Source organism: Struthio camelus, chromosome 4 (genome assembly GCF_040807025.1).
Source record: "Struthio camelus isolate bStrCam1 chromosome 4, bStrCam1.hap1, whole genome shotgun sequence".
Lineage (NCBI taxonomy): Eukaryota > Metazoa > Chordata > Aves > Struthioniformes > Struthionidae > Struthio > Struthio camelus.
Genome location: NC_090945.1, coordinates 10,141,154 through 10,159,241, shown reverse-complemented (window position 1 = coordinate 10,159,241; position 18,088 = coordinate 10,141,154). Strand labels below are relative to the sequence as shown.

Below are 18,088 nucleotides of genomic sequence, written 5' to 3'. Positions count from 1 at the left end.
AAAAGTTTGCAGCGTGGCATCACGCTTTGGTGTATGTAAGGTGGGAGTTTGCCAGGTGCCTGTGGTGCTCTCCTCCTCTCCCTTTCTCCAAGCCCACACCTTCCCCAGGGTGTCTCTGGCTGCGCACCAGGAGCCGTGACGAGCTGGGTCAGGCACCCACTGTTCGGATGGGCTGCTCTGGTGAGTCAGGGCTTAGCTGCTCCTGCACTGACTCGCTGGGTGCTCCCAGCCCGGCCTTCCCCAGCTGGGTGCTTGGTACCGAGCGGCTTGGGCTCTCTGTAGGAGGGGAGGCTGAGGCACTCCCACTCTCCCCTCCCTCCCCTCGTTGGCGTTGCAAAGACTTCGGGCTGGCTCTCCACCCCGTGCAACCTGAGCGTAACCCTGGCGCTACGGGGGATGTGGGAGGACCCTGAAGCCAGACATACCATGTGGACACAAATTCTGTTTGCTGAAATGAAACCTTGGTTGCTCACGCTAAGCCCAAGCACAGCCCAAGGTGAAAAGCCTCTGATTACCTGCCCTGCGCAGTTAAAGGATGGGAGAAGCTGCTTGTTTTCTTGTTTTGTTGTTGTTATTTTTTTAACTTGTGAATCTGCGTGATCCTATGTTCTCAGAGTGCAGAGGAAATCCTGAGAGACAGACGAGCCAGTAGGTTTCAAGGAGATCTGCAGTGAGCTAGGGCAGTCCCCCAGGTCAGGAAGGTGTCCCGTGCTTTAGAGGAGCTGAGTGTGTGTGTTAATCTTAAGGAGCACTCAAACATGGCACAAGACCCAGCAGTGAGACCCTGGTGGCAGGCAATATGCAGTCTGAATACACAGGTATTTGAGCCTGGCAGACAGTTTCTGGCTCTGGCCAGAAATCACTACTGTCCTTTCCAGTATAACATGCCATATTGTGTAGATTAATGTTTCCAGATCTCACAGAAAGGGCTGATTTTGCAGGTGATCTGAAGAGACAGGAAGACAGCCCTGTGTAGGTTGTAAGGTATTCCCATGGCCTGAGGCACAGGGATCTGATCCAGTTCCTCCAGGAGGTTTCTAGAAGATAAGGGTGCTAGTCTGGAGCCCATAGCTGGAGGCGGCTGGCTCTGTCGCTGATCGGTGGGATGCTTCTTTTTGCCTTGTTCCCGCAACAGATGTTTGTCAGCTTCCCAGCTCCCACGAGCTCTGCCAGGACATTCTCCCTGACTTCCTCTTCCAGATTTCATCCTAATGGTGCAGGGCATCCACATGCACGCTGCCAGGATCCAGTGGGGCCTGGTGATGTGCTTCCTCTGCTACTTCGGCACGTTTGCGGTGGAGTTCAGGCACTACAGATTCGAGATCGTTTGCTCTGAGTACCAGGAAAACTTCCTGAGCTTTTCCGAAAGCCTATCCGAAGCCTCCGAGTACCAGACGGATCAGGTGTAGCCTGTCCTCTAGCAGGGGGGAGGGGAGGGGGCTGCCACGTTCTTATGGGTTAAACATGACCTCATTTACACTTTTTTGATAAGTTTGTTCTCCATGTGCAATCATGACCGTATTGCCAAAGGGCTCTGAGGGCGGCTGTCTCGTTAAGAGCCAAACAAAAATACCTGTCTGATGGAAGAGGAGTGGGTTATTTTGAACTGCAACGCGAGAGAGCACAAGTTTATGCTACCAGTGACTCTTTCTCAGCAGCTGCTGCAGGCCTGTTGTTCAAGACATGAGCCAGCCGGTCCTCACGATGCCTCTCCGAGGCCAGCACCCCTAGGACTGTTCTGCAGAGGAAATGAAGGGAAAGGACCTCTCCGGGCACAAAGAGCGTGCAGAAGTTGCCAGTTGCCAAGTCACTAGACTGCATCTGTCTTGCGTGTAACGTTGTTTTGTTTGCTTCAGAGCGGAGTAATTTGGTAGGGGGAAGACAGTGGCCGTTTCTTGGACTCAGCCAGCGGAAGACCCACACGGACTAGCTTTTCCTGCGAGCAGGCAGGCATTTCTTCCAACCTGCAAAGCAGCCAGGTTTGGGTGAGATCAGGCTGTCGAACAGAGTAAGCAGGCAGCGAGAGTTGGCTGACGCCGCCGTGTAGCCGGGTGGGCTGTGCAGGCAGCAGGGAGGCTGACACTCGCCACCTCGGTGGGGTGCTACGCTCGGCTTCACCTTCCAGACTCAGCAGCTGGAACTGAGCAAAGCGAAGTGCTCAGTTCAGACGTGAATGCCTGTACGCTCTAAAGATGACCCAGAGACAGTTGCTTTCTGTAAGTGTTTAGTGCTTCCACCACATACCACGCCGAATATTTCAAAAGCTTTTTTTTTCTTCTTTTTTCCTTGTAGACAGTGAAAAATGTTGTTTTTAAACATACTGGACTTGCCTGCAATGGAAACATACATTGCAGGTGGGTTTTACAGGCCTAGGTTTACTTCTGCTACCCATGCGCTTAGAAGTCAAGTTTCAGAGCTCTGCCTAGGCTCCAGACCTCCTGGCGTGGACGGTTTGCCTGAGCGGGGTCTGCCACAAGCTCTGGATTCGAAGGTTGCAGTGGGCTTCCAAGGAGCCCAGGCCCAGCGGGACGCAGCACGGGAGCAGCACTGCCCCAGGGCTCGGGGGATGTGGTGTGGCAGCTGCAGGTGCAGGAAGGAGCCAGGGAAAACAGAAGGCCTTCTCCCTCCCCGTCCCTTAGGGACAGGGAATTAACCAGCCCTTTCCTCTGAGCTGAATGACCAAAAAAAACAAGTAGTTTTGTTGTGTACTCCAAGCGGCGCTTGGCTTGGAAGGCTGACTGAAATACAAAAAGGAGAAACTTCCTGCAGACCAGTGGGCTGTTTTTCAAGGAAAAAGCAGAAGCCCAAACCCCCCTGCCTGAAACCCCTGAGTTTGGGAAAGCTGCTGTATTGGCTAGAGGAGGGAGGGAGCTGTTTCACAGGAGCATCGCTCCCGAGTCAGGCTATGCTGGTTTGCCTCTCTTGGCTGAGCCGACATGGGGCATCTTGTCATCCCTGCAGGAAAATAAGCAGCAATGAGAACAGTGGCAAAATGCATTTTAAGGGGGAACTCCTACCCCATAGTGACATTTCTGACGGAAAGGAAAGGGCACAGGGGAATTCAGTGCTCTGCAAAGGTCAGAGTCCTCTGCTGAAAGCAGAGATGATGAAGGAAAAAAATCAAAAATAGCATAAACAGAAAGCTTTCAACCAGCCCTTTACTTTGTATGTCTCGGGACAAAACTCCCTCTCAGGCAGCTCCATTGACCGGCAGGTTTACGCTGAATTGCTGAAGGCCCCCCTCCTTCACGTAGCTGTTGTTAGCGGGAAGCTTTCGAGGAGGGACGTGCCAAGGGTTGCGTCTAACTGTGCGGGGCAACGGCACAGCCGCAGAGGGGCCCTGCTGCCCGGGAGCCCCCACGAGGGAGCGCTCCCTGGGCTGAGGGTGGGAGGGGACCAAAAGACACTAATGGGGATTCTCTTACACAGACACACACTCAATGCATACGGAGCAGAGAACAGTGTTTTGTTTTTTAAAGGTGTTTTACTGTAAATAGTCCACTGTGACTTTTTTTTTAAAATCAAGTACTACTTTCAGTTTTATCATTTTATATTTTGGGATTTTGTCAAAAAAAAAGGATGATGTTTGTGATTTTTTTTTTCCTTTTCCTATATGCAATCCAAACCGAAATTCAGGTTTTTGGTGATAATCCTGTACATTTCTTACGTATTTCTAACAGCACATTTCAGGACAGCTAAATGACTACTGATACACACAGAAACATGACGACTAAATAAAGTGCTTTTATGGAGACCGTGACTTTTATTTTTCCCCCATACCCCATGCATAGTTTTATAATGGAAAAGGCAGAACAAAAGGTGAATATTTACACTGTCGTGATACAAATTAGCACTAACGAAGCCAGGGACTATTCAGCCATGCAGATACACGTATTGTAATAGTTGCTAATTAGCAGGCTCCTTCTAGGAAGCGGATCACACTCGTGACACAGCCCAGAAAGGCATTGCAGCTAGCTGCCTCGCAGCCTTACCTGCTACCATCAGCGTTTTAGAAGGACAGTGCTGGCATGATGTGGTTCCTCCCCAAATGCCTTTCTCTGGCTTGTGGTCTATACAGCAGCCTCAACAGGGGCATCTGTAGACGTACACGAGAGTTCAGGATGGCAACATGTGTCTTGGCAGTCTGTTTTGGCCAGCTCATTCCCAGAGCTGTGAGCGCAGGCTCTCACACACGCAGAAATCAGCAAGCAGCAAACGCTACCCAGGCACAAAGCCCCAGCAGCAGGGAGCGGGGCCTTCGGCTTTGACTGCCCCTGTCACTGCTATTACCGGGCATGGTCTAGTTGTGCCCCTCACCCTCATACCCCAAGGAGCCCCTCCTGAAATCATAAGTCGAGCTGGGAGGAAATGCGGCTTCCTCTGCAGGTCAGGCTAACCTGCCTTAAAGAATGGACCAGGAAGGGTGAAAGCAGAAAAGATGATGTGTTTACAGGGTTTAAAAAAAAAAAAAACCCAAAGTTGTTTTTAAGTGATGGAGTCACTGATAGACAGCAAGGCTAAATACTGCAATAGAGTGAACACAATGAAAGCAAACTTGTGTTTTTAATCACTACAGTAGGAAAAGCTCCATGAACATCTGCTACAAATTGGCACAATTTAGGCAGGATGTGTGAAAAGGTCTGGGATTTAATTCTCATTAAATGCAGCAGGATCCGTCCATTACCAGCAATTATTTATAAAGGGCTGCTCTCAGCTGACTAGTGCCATGAATGTGTGACAGGTGATTTTGGCTACTGAGGAGTGCAACAGGGTATCGCTAAGAGAAACACTTCAGAAAGGCAGCCATGCTGACTTTGGTGTGCAGCCAGTTGGACCCCGCAGCCCAGCACTACTGGGCAGCACCGTGAGGTGGGTTTAGAATTTAATTTTTTAAAATAGATGGACCTAACTTTGGAAGTTTTCACTTAGTGCGAGAGGCAGAAATCCCATCTACAGGGCGAAGCCTGCCTCTCCCTGTAATCCCCATGGGCCCCTCGGGAAGCGGTGGGGATGCGAGCTTTGTTGGCAGAATGTTTTTCAGGAGGACAGAGCTCATGGTGGGGCTTCTCAGCACCAGGTTGCAATGGGTGTCACAGAGGGCAGCATCCCCTGGGCTAATTCCTAGCCAGAAAGTGCAGGAAAAACAAGGTTTATGGGTGCTGCTCCTCAGACTGGCCCCAGCTCTGGCAGGCTTTTGCAGGCCTCAGTCCTAGTGCATTAGGAACCCCCCACCGTTCTCTCCACCACACCTGCCCTAGTTGTGGCTCCAAATACGCGATGTGGGTTTGGTTTTAAATTCTGATTACTGACATAGTTAGCTAAGGTTATACACGGACAATTCAGGTGAAGCACAGTCTTTTGTGCGTGCACCGCTTTCCCTAAGTGGAGGAAGGCAGGAAAAGTTCAGTGAAAGATGAGATGAGACTGTAATACGATTTCTCGTCGTCTGTCAGTCCTGCGTTGCCTGGTCTGATCACCACAGCCACGTGGGTATCGGCTTCCTCAGCGGCATTCGCTTCTGAAACAGAGAGGGGGGAGAGCAGAGATGAAAAATCCCCTAAAACACTGAGGTGTTTTTTTTTTTTAAAGGTTGGGACTTAAAGACCAGCTTTAGCGTGCGGCACTGCAGGGCTCTAGAGAATGCCCAGCTCCTAGCAGACCTGCTTTGGATGACGATAGCCGCTGCGTAACACGAGCTGGCTGCCTTGTGACCTCCTCTCTCCCCGCTAATGCCTGTTCAAGGCATGGTGCAAGCAGCACGCACCTATAGCTTGACTCACGTCACGAAAAAGCTGGGCTGTGGCCTGGCAGCGGCGTTAGGAGTGAAACACCCACGACGATGGAGCCCTGACCCAGAAGAGAAGTATTTTCTGTGCAGACGACTGCTGCTTTTCCCTCCAGGCCTGTCCCCAGCTCCCTTTGGCCTCTAAGCCTGGAGCTCTGCACCCTCCATCGTCTCTCCCTGGGAAATTCACCCTCTCTGGCAGGTCACCCACCCGTGACTTGGGCCCCAGCAGCCTGGACGTGGCACGCAGGTCACATCCCCTACGAGGTCTGCCAGCAACCCCGGGCCTGTAGATGCAGAGGGGAGTTGCGGCAGCTCGGCCAGAGCGCGCCGAAGGACGCCAAGCAGCCCAAGGCCGAGCGCCAGGTGCTCTGCTGGGGGCGCTGCATTCCTGCTGGCCAGAGGCGGGCCCTGACAGGGACAGCTGGTGAGGAACAACCTGTTCAGCAAATGCTGCCCCAGTGAAACCGGCCTGGTTCGCCTCCTGCCAGAAGTCAGTTCTGACAAGCTTCCTTCGCTCTCCAAGCACAGCAAGAGCCAACAGGGAGACTATAGCGGGGGAAGGACATAACTGCGAGCTCCCACCAGCTCTGCTGCCAGGGCTGAGGAGGGAATAGGGGCTAACTCCTCGGGGGCTGAGCTGCCTCAGACCGAGACCACAATCCAGTGCTACTCCTGCCAGAAAGATGTTCCCAGGTAAGGCAAGGCTCTCTCAAAGTTGACTCCCAGAGCCCAGCAGCAATGTCTTCCTACTGCTGTGCTAGTCTTCCTATAAGTGCTAGTGGCACAAAGAACCACGCACTACACGTGACACAGCAGACGTGGTCTGTTCCCAGTGGAAATCGAGCATGGGTCATGAAAACCCCTGACTCTATTTGTAAATGGGGCAGGCCAACCGTTTCAGCAAACACCATGCTCTGCTTTAACAGCTTCTCCTTGCTTCCTGGCGCAAGGGCAGGTTTTCAGCTTGACCCATTTTTCCTCCGTGCAGTGTCACTCAGAACTGCTGCTGTTGGAGGGCATGAAAGCTTAAAGAAGAAGCAGGGCAGAGTGGCTAGGCAGATGCCACAGAAGGCAGGCAGGCTGCAGGGTTTCTGGGGTGCCTGTGGCCAGTTAGCAATATGTGGCTGAAGGCCACCTTCCTCCCCCGACACGAGAGCAAGCAGGACCAGCAGGCCACCTACCTCGAGGGACATCGGTCAGGAAGAGGATGTTGTTAGTTGCACACCCAATACTCTCGGCAATCCTTCTGTAGCTCTCACTTTCTACCTTGGGTCCTATTTTCGTATCAAAGTGGCCATCGAAGAGCTGAAAGAGAGAGAAAAGTAGAAGCAGTTGCTAGACACTGTCTGAAAAGCATGGCCAGTGGCAGTTCTCCTTTCATTCCCACCACAACAACAGGGACCAACAGCCAGCTGTCAGCCATGGCACTGAGCAGATCATGTCCGTGGGCAAACGTGCCACTTTTAACAGGATAGTGAGAGGCAGACTGGCACGGAGAAGCGTTTTACAGAGGTCTTCTCATTGTCTTTAAGCTAGAGTGTGATGTTCACAAGCTCTGTGAGAACAGGTGCTTCTCACCGTTCCTTATGGCACTGCTTAGGTCGTCTTTTTCTCCGGGACTTCCCAGAACAGGGACCAACTTAGGCAGAGAGGATTTGCCTGAAACAGGACAATGGTCATCTCCCAAATCCCTGCCCAACTGTGTTAACCACGCTGCTGCTGATTGCCAGACACACTTTCTGCTCTCACTGGTGCACAGCTTGGGGACACAGGAATCCAGCTAGTGCGTTTAACTGGCTGAGCTGAACCCTGCGGTCAAGCCCACCTTCACTTTCCTGTCTGAGACTATTTGTGAAGCATCACAGCAAGAGCAGTTGTACCACCTCCCCGAGCACACCGCTAGGAACGAACTGCTCTGCAGATGGAGAATCTGTAAGGAAAGTGATAATCTTATCTACCTCTAGAATATCACCTTCTGTAGAGTATCCAAACAGAAGCTTCTGGGCTTCAACACTCCCCGAAGAGTAGATGTAGACTTTCATCCCTGCTTCTCTCCACTTCCGGATAGCTGGTACCACATCCTCAAAGACTCTGAAGCGAAACAGGGCAGCAGGTAAGGACAAACCCAGATACACCTGGGGGAGGCACCTTTAGCCACGCACTGTGAAAACAGTCCCATCGGTACAATCTGCCCAGGGCTTTGGCAATTGGGGAGAGTATTTCAGCACCCCATAATATATTCTATATATTCTCCAACTGACTGAGCAGCTCATTGACGGCTACACAGACAGTAGCTCCGATGAGCTGTTCCAGGCATTTGGCATCCAGCCACTTTCCTGCAGGAGGGAGGAATAAGGGGGAGGACAGAGAAGGCGGCAAGCTCTCACATCCTGAATCCCACCTGCCTTGTGAGCTACGAAGGTTTAATTTTTGGTAAGAGCTATGCCCAAAAGCTGTATGCGTACAGGGTAACGCCATCCGAACACGCGTAGAGAGGAGCTGAGATGAGATTGCAGCTGCAGGAACTAACTGAGCAGCTCTGTGAACAAGCTAGAAAACAAATCAGGAACGGAGTGTTTCTTAAGGGACACAGGAGTTTGTCAGTTCAGTGACCAGTTCAAGTTTTACAGCACTGGGTCAAATGGGTCCCTGCCTTAACCTCACTGCAGAGGAGTGAACCAACTCCTCCTGATCACTAGGCATCTGCATCCCTCCCCCTATTCCTCTGGCCTTGCAGACAGCAACGGGCAGACCAGTCCCAAAACAGCAGCCGCGTTTCACTACCAGGCAGTAGCAACCTGAAGCCAAGCCCAGCAGCAGGTAACAAAGCTGCAAGAGAGGGAAGGAGGACCAAAGCCATGGCAACCAGTGCATGGTAACGGACAGGTGTGTCAGCTCCTTCATACCCTTCTCATTTGTACCATGGGATCTCTGCAACCCCGCACTGGTACACTGGTACATATGTAAAGGACCTGCGCTGCTTAGTGCTACAAAAAAAAAAAGGACAAAAAATGCTGTCCCACCCGATGGGCCCACAGCGCAAGCTGAAGGGCAGCAAGTGAGAGAGGCAAACGTGAGCACGCCGTAAAATACGCAGCAGCGTGGGGGCACTGACCGCCCCACAGCAGGAGTGCCGACAGCCCCTGCGCTATGGGGAAGCACTGAAGGGACAGCTGGGGAAGGACGCTTAGGAGAGCAGCAGGGGAGAGATCACCACTGTGCCAGGGAAAACTGAAGCCAAGAGGATGCTAAGGAGTAACAAAGCGGAGCTGACGGTAAGTACCTTGACAATACACACAGTGGTTGAGGAGGAAAAGCCACTTTGAGCCTTAAAAGGGCAGGGAAGTGATTTGAGTCTGAAGCAGCAGAAGGATGGAGAGAGGAACGGGAGGGAAAGTGATCCTCTGGGAACCTCATTTACATCCAAGTCCAAACAGCAGCCCTCCTCCTTATACTGAACAACTAACTGTATGTGGCCACCTGAGTCAAGGCCCAAAGGTTCCGCCCCGAGAAGGGGATCTGAGCACCTGTAGTGCCTGAAGAAACAGGACTCCAAAATAGATGCAAAAGGATTGAGGGTTTTGCAGACTTCTAGCCATCAGCCAGGCGTTTCTTCATCCCTGACTTCTTGACCATATGCTCAGTACTCTGTTGTGCTAGGCATTTAAAAAAAAAACCAAAAGTTCCCCCCCGCCTTCTTTTTGTGTAATTACTTACTAAATGTATCTGGTGTCAGCTGAAAATTCTTTGAGGGTACGCAGCACCTGCAAAAACTGCCGGCCACCCTCACGTTTCTGTATGCTGAGTTCAGTGCCTGGATTTCAGCCACTGATGTGGTGGATATAGTTTGGTGAGGGGGAGATCTTAGCAAAGCACATCTCTCTCTGTGTTTGCTGCTAAGCAGCAAGGCTGGCTCCATGATATTTGGGCCAGTATAAATGTCTGTCCATGATATGGCCCTGAGTAAAAATATTTTTAACAGGTTCTACCTGAGGATCAGTCGGATGTGAAGGGCAAGAGCAAAACCCTTGTATTTATTTTTCAACATAAAGACAATCCACCTGTTTATAAAATAAAAAAAACAGGATGGCTGCCCCTCTTCCCTTGCTTTTCTTTTTTGTGACTTTCTCTGGTGGATATTTACATCTTTTTCGGTGCTCTTTTGCCTCTTCCTCATTTCCCCCTTGGCAAAATACTTCAAACTTACAGACGTCGTACTTAAGGAACCTCAAGTGCATACTTTAACCAAGTGTCTCCGGATAAAAATAAGAAGGTTACGCTTAACTCTAGAGGTCTCTACTTGTACGCCCTTGGGTTACGGCCAAAATGCCAAGAGGAACCAGGAAGACAAAAAGAAGTGGAAAGGCAAGAGATACTCAGGGAAGAGACAAAGCAGGAGGAAATGAGTGAAAGAACCTGACCCACAGCCAGTCAAGGTTGTTATTCCTGCAACTCCAGCTTTTTTTAGTTTTGTTCCAAAATGTAATTGCAACTCAGCGCCCCAAAAAATAAAAAAACAAGACAATAGAAAGAACTGTGGAAAGTGCATACCTGTGCCTCAATCTCCTGATTTAGGAAGAAATCTCTGTACAGAAATACAGAAGTATCTTTTGACTTTGTACAGTGGAAGATATGTGGCTCAGGTCCATGTTCCAGCAATCGTGCAAGCATAACTGTCCTGTGTCACGTCTCCCACAGATGTTCTGTTTCTCAGATCCCCTCTCCCTCACAGACCCAGCCCTGGTGCCTGGACAAGTAGCTGTTTCCCAGCATGTACAGGCTGATTTTTCCTTAAGGAGAAACACCTCCAGCCACCTGCAGTTTTCCCAGTGGGGACTAGGACAATTTGTTCAGTCCCTAGGTCACCGTAAGCTATTGGTTCACAGAATACAAGGATTAAACTCAATGGATTTGTGTTTCTTGGCAAGACCGAGTTTCGAAATGAAATGTCTGCAACTGGATCCACAGCAGCAGCGGCCTGGCTTAAGTCACCACTGAAAGTAAATATACCGGCTTCTCCACCTAGGCAGTTAGCCTATTTAAATTTGTACATGGGGCTGTTTCTGGGATCTTATGCAGCTACTCCAGGGAAAGGTTTCAAATGCACAAGTTACTCACTCTCCTTTCACGTGTCCAGTTGCATAGGCTGCCCTCCACATGTGACCTTGCAGTTGTTTCAGGGCCGTGGTCTTTCTGTCAAGGGACATCTGCCAGCACACGTTGTCTACGACAGCCTGGATAACCCGCTCCAGTTCTTCTTCCCCACTTCCGCTCTCCAAAGGAATTGGTACAACTCCATCCAAGCTGGAGTCCTCTAGAGCCTGCAAATTACGAATCGCAAAAAGAGGTGGGGGAAGAGAGAGAGTGGTGTGAAGACGTCAATTTCGGAAAGCAGTCTACCATCTGCATCAATGTATTTCCTAAGTGCAGGACACTGTGCTTCCCATTAAGGACCGGAAGTGAGGGAGGGCTATATTGTTTGCATCTTTTCTAAGTGGAGAGTTCATACTTCAGCAGGCTCTAGAAAGACTTGCTTTGTACTTTCCAAACCTAACGATTAGCACTGCCGTGGTTATACTGTAAATAGTCTAACAAGGACTATACTTGCTTAAGTATTTAATTACTGAAATTAAGACAAAGTAGCAAAAGCCTGCATTTGCTTCAGACATCTACAGGTCTCAAATTGAGGCTATTCCACTGCATAGGGCCAGAATACGCTACCTCACGCAGGACAAGTCCTCTGCCAGCTGCTTTCCAGGCTGCTTCCCAGACAGGTACCTGGAGGCTGCAGGTGGTGGGTTCAGCAAGGGAACAGACGCCATGCAGGCGCCACGCTGAGCAGAGGGAAGCTCTCCTGCTGCGCCTCAACTACCACCCAAGCAGCAGCTGTTCTCAGAGGACAAGCCCAGTCCCCGGTCAGATAGAGGCAGAGCTTTGAGGGAACTAGCCTCCACGGGGGACAGAGAAGGCTCATCAGTTTGTTTGGAGTGACTGCAGGGAAGTTTGAGTGACCTGAAATCCCAGGTAGGCAGTAAAAGCACATCAAGACATTACATAGCTCAGCTAACTAACCTGTTTCCTCAAAAGACCGACATCCCGCTGGCACTCCTCTTCCTCCCAGTGCGCGCGCAGATACTCCTTAACGTTGTCTTTGATATAAGGGAACAAGGTGTCCTAGGAGCACATAAGAAAAACAGGCAGCTTGTTTAATCTGACACAGGTAAGTCTGACTTGCTTTAAAGCGATCACGTGCACATGCTGGCGGGTATGATTATTTCCCCCCACTCATAATTTCTCTACAGTAATACAAGTCACAAAACTTCTTGCCAAAGTTGTATGTCTGCTTTCAGGCCAACGCTAGCCTTGAACTAGGCTTAGGACATAAGGACTTTTTTTTTTTTTTATATAACAAAAGCTTATGTAGCTACAACTTTTAAATCTCAGCAGAGGCAGCAGCTGGGAGCGGCTTTAACAACAACAACAGTCAAGTTCATTCTGAGAACGAAGAGGTGGGTCGTACCTTTTCCCGGACTTGCCTAAAAACGTTAACTCTCTCACATGGCAGATGCGAGCATGAGTTCCTGAAAGCTCAGGAGTTCAAGGCTGACTGCTGACATGCTCTGAACTGACAAGTTATACTATTCTATTTTTAACGGGGCCCTTGTCCTCACTGAGGTCGTTCTGGAATGAAATTCAACTTGTCACCCAAACTAGAGAACTGTGGACACAGAGGATTTGAGAAGAAGTCTAGCTCAGTAACACTGAGCTCTGTCAAACAGGCTTCCAACGAAATAAAAGGGAGGTAGGAAAAACCATTGCAAGGAAATTACAAACAAGTGAGATCTCAAGGGCAACCAGAAATAATGACAAATTATTTTCATTGCTGGTGTTTCACAACTGAAATTCACAAGCTGCAGCCGCGTGTGTTGGGACAAAACACCCCTGGGCCAAGGAGGAGCCTTGGGACAAGAGGATGGGCAAGGAGCTCGTTCCTCTGGTACAGACCATGTGTGAGGGTCCTTTCAAAGCAGCGGTGAGAGTTTGACTCTACTGCCCACACCCTGGTTTTTTAGAAGATGAGGACTTGAGAGCACACTTCAGCTTTTCCTTGGGGAAATACGACTGTTTGGACTTCCTGTGGTTTTATAGAGCTTTACTGGCATTAGGTGGACTTTGAACAAATCTTTTCTTCAGTGTTCTGTAGTCACTCAAATACTTGATTTTCATCAGTGGGATAAAAGCTTTTTTCCTTCTCAGTTTCTTATTCTTTGATTGCACTTCAGTGTTCCTCTCATCAATGGTGATACTGTCTCATCACATAAAAAAAACTGAATTTTTCTTAACTGTGAAAAACTTTGGGATAGGAAAGAGCAGGGAGGAAACTAAACTGATCTCTCCTGAAGCAAAAGAAAGCCAATGCTATTTTTCCTCTCACTGTATGTCACCTTTAATAGTGCCACAGAGTGGAGAACAATGGGAAGTGAGTTGACTTCATTTTGCAGTCACTGTGTCAGTCAGCTGAGTTCTAGGTAGTGCTGGCCATAGTTGTAAGCTGAAGCCCCTCCGTGATGTACAGGACCAAAAAACTGGCCAAATTATTATTTAACAGAACCATCTCAAATGACCACACTTGTTATTTAATAATAATAATAATAAAAAAACCCAAACAAACAAAAAAAAAACAGTCCTGAAAGCATTCTGTAGTGACAAGACTCTTGGATTTTCAATTACTGCAATGTAAGCTGTTTCCCGTGTTGCATATTTTAAAAGCAATGTAAATGTGGGGGAAAGGAAAATCTTCTTAGAAACCTAGAAAAATACCATAAACTTGCCTAAGGAAATCAACAGTCTTGTAACATCTGGAGCTGCTTTCTCATTTCCTTTCTTTAAGCTCAGTAAGTTTCTTTGAAAGTATCTGTTAGATTTCATAGGACATTAAGAAGTATCCACTGGCAAAGGCAACCAACTTGATGACTTTGTGTAACTTCTCTAAGAAGACCGATTTCAAAAGGTCCTACTTTCTTTTTAAAAGCAGCATTTCTTACCCTCACACTTGCAAAGAAAAAATTCCAAACAGAATCCGAAATGTCACATTTGTCCTCTTCAGTCTGCAGGCAACCTGATGCCACGACGAAGAGGCACTGCCCGCAGGAGTCCACTGATGTCATGGGAAAGCAGCAAGGGTGTCCTGCCTCAAGGCAGTGAGAAGATCTGACTGAGTCAGGACTGAGAAGTATACTGCTGTTTAGTTTTAGTGACTGAAATGGGAGTGCCTACTACAAGTTATTTGCTAGAGAGAAAAAGATGAACACGCACCCAGGGAAAGCAGACTGGAAATAGAAGCAGCAATTCCAAAGATCTCTCCCTGGTAAGTGGTAACAAGTGGGATAACAGTCTAGAAATAGGTCAACAACTGGAATGTAAAATGGCCAGCCTGGATCAAATGCTACCCTCACTTCATAGGTCCATTTCCTGCTGCTACCTGGGGGAGGCTGGGCTGCAGGGGAACAGCAGCTCCGCAGGCATATCCTGCCCTTCCAACCACGCATTAATGCTGAAATTCACCTTCTCCCCAGGAGGCAACTCCAGAGCGCTCGAGCGCCAAGACCTCGAGTCCTTTGAGCACAATCAGTCTGTCTGTGTGGAGTTCAAGGATTTTTATTTCCTTTTCCTCTTTTTTTCCCCCTCCCTCCTTTTCCCAGGGGGGTACTTCAGTATGGCAGAAGACTCAAAATCTCTGCAAATCAGCTAAGTATGAGGTCTTCAGAGGCTTGAAGTAGAACCAGATTAATTATATTGGCAGCTAAAAACTTAAGCAGGAAGGGGATAAGGAGGCTGTAATTGAGCCTGCGGGAAGCCCGTACTGGTTGTTGATGGGGCATCCTTAAGGCGCAAGCTTTTGTGAATGCAGATTGTGTAACAACTCGCTTGGAGGGGTTCGTCTGAAGCCAGAAAAAGTGTTCTGCCAAGCGCTTATAGCGAGCAGGTACTGTGAGTAAGGCACACGGTGGCTGTATTCCTTAAAGGAAGGGCACAGAGGCATGTAGAGCCTGAGATAACAGTCTTGGCAATATTCACCTGTGTGTGAAAGCTTCTGGTAAACCCACTGTATTCAGGGACTGAGTGGATTTTAAAAGGTTCAAGTGCTGCAAGCTGAACTCCTTAAGCGCACACTGTTGGCAAACGTGCTGGTCTGCAGTCTGAGCAACGATACCCATGTGAAAATTAGAATAATCAACAGCAAATGGGACAGATCTCATGGACAGATTTCAGGACTGACCCCAGGAAATGATTAGCTGAGTTTCAAAGGCCATGAGCTTGTGTGGAAGAAAGACTCCTGGCATCCTATGAAAACGCCTATTTCTCCAAGGCCTTAGCTTTCAAGAGCTGTCTTGCTGGGGGATGCAAGTCCTTAAAAAAGCTTCCCCAGGGCTGCTCTAAACCTTTGTAAATTCACACGGTTGTCTTATTTTGTGTAGCAGGAGACCCAGGTGTGTGTGACGCAAAGGTCCCGTAGCTCTGTACACGCTGGGCTGGGCACGCTGCATCTCACAGCACCACCGACCGGCCAGATGCCTCTGTCACGCCAAATCCCAGACGCGGCTGTACAAACACAGCAGGATGGAGAAACAGCTGTGTGAATGAGGACAGCGCCACCGACTTCCTAACCAGTCACAACTGCTTAAGGTGACAGTAAGCCAGATATATACAAGGTTGCATTTTTACACTCAGCTTGATGTCCAAGTAGCGCACTGGGATTACAGCGCTTGCAGGATTTCAAGCATCCAAGAGGATAGTTTATATGGATATTGAAGGCAAAATTCCCAAAGTTCAGGAACAATTGGCTCTTTCACAAGAGATCTGGCAAACCCTAGAGACACAGTTTATCAAATTATACCTCTCCCCTGCCATCTGCTTTCTCTGTCACGACGGACCCAGAAAGAAAAAATTTTGGTGGTATCTAACACGTGGAAGTTAGCAGCTTAGCATCTTTGCTTAGTCCAGCAATTGACTGACTCCTTTTGTTTTGTTACCACCTTTTCATATTAAAAACTCTAATATTAACGAAAGGATTAAGTACAATTATTAAAGAAAAAATGCCCACAGAACCAACAGCGGACCTCTTGAAAAGAAATCAAAATAACAGAGGTGAACTGAAAGTTGGAGTAAAATGAACCGTTTCAAGTGTTTTCAGGATGTTCAGTAAACTGAGTTTTACCAAGAGCCATAATTCCTTAGGCCTTCCTGTAACAAAAAGCCTTCAGCTAGGAAACACTCTCAGGCATATTGCAGGTATCAGTTATTAGCATGACAACAAATTGGCTCCTCGGTGGCTGCAAGCAACTTCCTTGCTCGGTTAAGATTCTGTGAATTGTTGAAGCTGTTGAAATGAGAGGCTGTCAAGGCATGGGAGGCAGCTGTAACGCTATCTATATCTGCAGTCTCTTCAAGAGCACTGGAAGAACATGGAAAGGAAATATGTAGGTCACATTGTTCATCCGTTAAACTGCGTTAACGGAAAGACCTAGAAAGTCTCGCCAGCGCATTCACCCCTCCACGCGTTACATGGGCCACCCTCTGCTGTTCTCAAGCAAAACGTAAACTATCCGGCAGAAAATATCCACCAAAAGCTCTAAGGTATCACAGAGAGATGAAGGTTAACAGCAGGATCAGTCTTAACATAACGTCCATCCCATGTCTCGAATACAAGCAGATTACTGCCTTTATATTAAGGGTATGGCAGACACTAGTTGGGTTAGGGTCCACAAACCCCCGGGACAGAAGGGGCCCTCCGCTGCTGGGAAAACTGCCATTTTTAATAGGCTGTTTACAGAGCTGCTTTGTCCAGGCACCCTCCCGGCCTAGCGGACTGTCAGTTCGCTCGGGTTCAGGAGGGAAACCAGCACTACCACCGCTTTGGGGCTTCCTCATAGGAAAGGCAAGTCACCCATAGGTGCTTGGTGCCAGTAACGTACCCGATTTGTTCCTTGCATTGACTTCCCCCTGTATTTGTTCTCTGACCCTTTTCCCACGCGTGCTAGGGAAAAAACCTCGGATAAATCTCTGATGGTATGAGACAGCTGACTACCGCCCCTGCCGAGGAAAAAGGCAGCCGAGAACGCAGAGACACCGTCTCAGGCTCTCTGCAAACTCAGGTGAGCTGCTGCAGCTCCCGCTAGATTCGCCCTCGGAAAGTATTCCTAGCGACAGCAACGCTGCAAAGCTGCTCCCGAACCAAGCCGAGGACCTCCGGACGTATTATTCGTATCCTCCAAAGAAACTCCTTACTAAACTGCCCTGCATTACCCAGATTTGAATGGTTCCCCTAAACCCCTGCCCTCAGGGAAAAGAAAAAAATCAGGAAAAATGAGACCGAGCCGGTGTTTTCTCCTGAAGGCTCCCCAGCAAAACAGAGGCGGTGTAAAGCTTTTACACTTCCTCAGGAGACTCGGGCTTTCTCCTGAGCCCAGATTTCAGCTCCCGGAGAGGTGCTCGCCTTGCGCAGACACCGTCAGGCCAGCAAAGGGGGCTGCTGGGTGCCGAGGCCAGAGTTGCTGCAAGCAGAGAGGTGTCACGGGGGGGGGGTTGGGTGTGGGTGAGGGGGAATAAAAGCACCCTCCAAACTTAGGCCAACACCGTCTGCAGGAAGAGAGCGAGTCCCAACGGCAGCTGAGCCTCGCCTTCCTTAAAAGCGAAGGAAACCCCAGAAGAGCGGCGTGGTAAACGACCCCTACAAATGTATTTTCATTCAATAACGGGAAGGCTGTTAAAATAAATTTAAATTTAAAAAAAAGGCGGGGGGGGGAAAGGGAAGGGAGGAGGCAGGCCTCGGCAGCGCCCCCGCGGGCCGTTGGCGCGGCGCTAACGGCCGCGCCGGGCGTGCCCGGGCCTGCCTCTGCCCCCGCCCGCGCCCGCGCGCCGCCGCCGCCTCACCTGCACGAAGGCGATGGGGGTGGTGGTGCCCTCGATGTCCAGCAGGATAGCCCGCACCTCCGCCGGCACCGGCAGCACGCCCATGGCCACGGCCGGCGGAGGCGAGCGGCGGCTGAAGTGTGCCGCTGGGCCGGGGCCGTGCCGGCCGGCCCGGGGCCGGGGCCGGCTGCCTCGCTTCGCCTGGCACGGCACGGCACGGCACGGCACGGCACGGCACGGCGCGAGCCGCCTCCCTGACGGGCGTTTGTGGGTCGCGCGTTAAGGCGCCGCCGAGCCCCGGGGAAGGGGGAGCGGAGCGGGGGGGGGGGGGGAGGTGCCGCCGCCGCGGGGAGGCGGCGGCCCCGGCGGGCGCCGCCAGGGGCCGCT

General features: G+C 50.0%; 2 protein-coding genes across 6 annotated transcripts in view; one reads left to right on the top strand and one right to left on the bottom strand.

Annotated features, from left to right (window-relative positions):
• Nucleotides 1–3,752, top strand: part of TMEM150C (transmembrane protein 150C) — a 23,590-nt gene extending 19,838 nt beyond the window's left edge. For all 5 annotated transcript variants that reach the window (XM_068941356.1, XM_068941359.1, XM_068941354.1 and 2 more), the window contains one exon: nucleotides 1,201–3,752. In XM_068941356.1, coding sequence (XP_068797457.1) covers nucleotides 1,201–1,409 — 209 coding nt within the window. In that variant the 3' untranslated portion in view covers nucleotides 1,410–3,752. The remainder of the gene's footprint in view (nucleotides 1–1,200) is intronic.
• Nucleotides 3,736–18,088, bottom strand: ENOPH1 (enolase-phosphatase 1). Its single transcript, XM_068941353.1, has 6 exons — nucleotides 17,723–18,088; nucleotides 11,861–11,962; nucleotides 10,907–11,109; nucleotides 7,747–7,879; nucleotides 6,970–7,093; nucleotides 3,736–5,518 (listed from the first exon to the last, which is right to left on the bottom strand). Exons 1-6 carry the CDS (start codon nucleotides 17,804–17,806, stop codon nucleotides 5,379–5,381), a joined length of 786 nt encoding a protein of 261 aa, XP_068797454.1. The 5' UTR covers nucleotides 17,807–18,088; the 3' UTR covers nucleotides 3,736–5,378.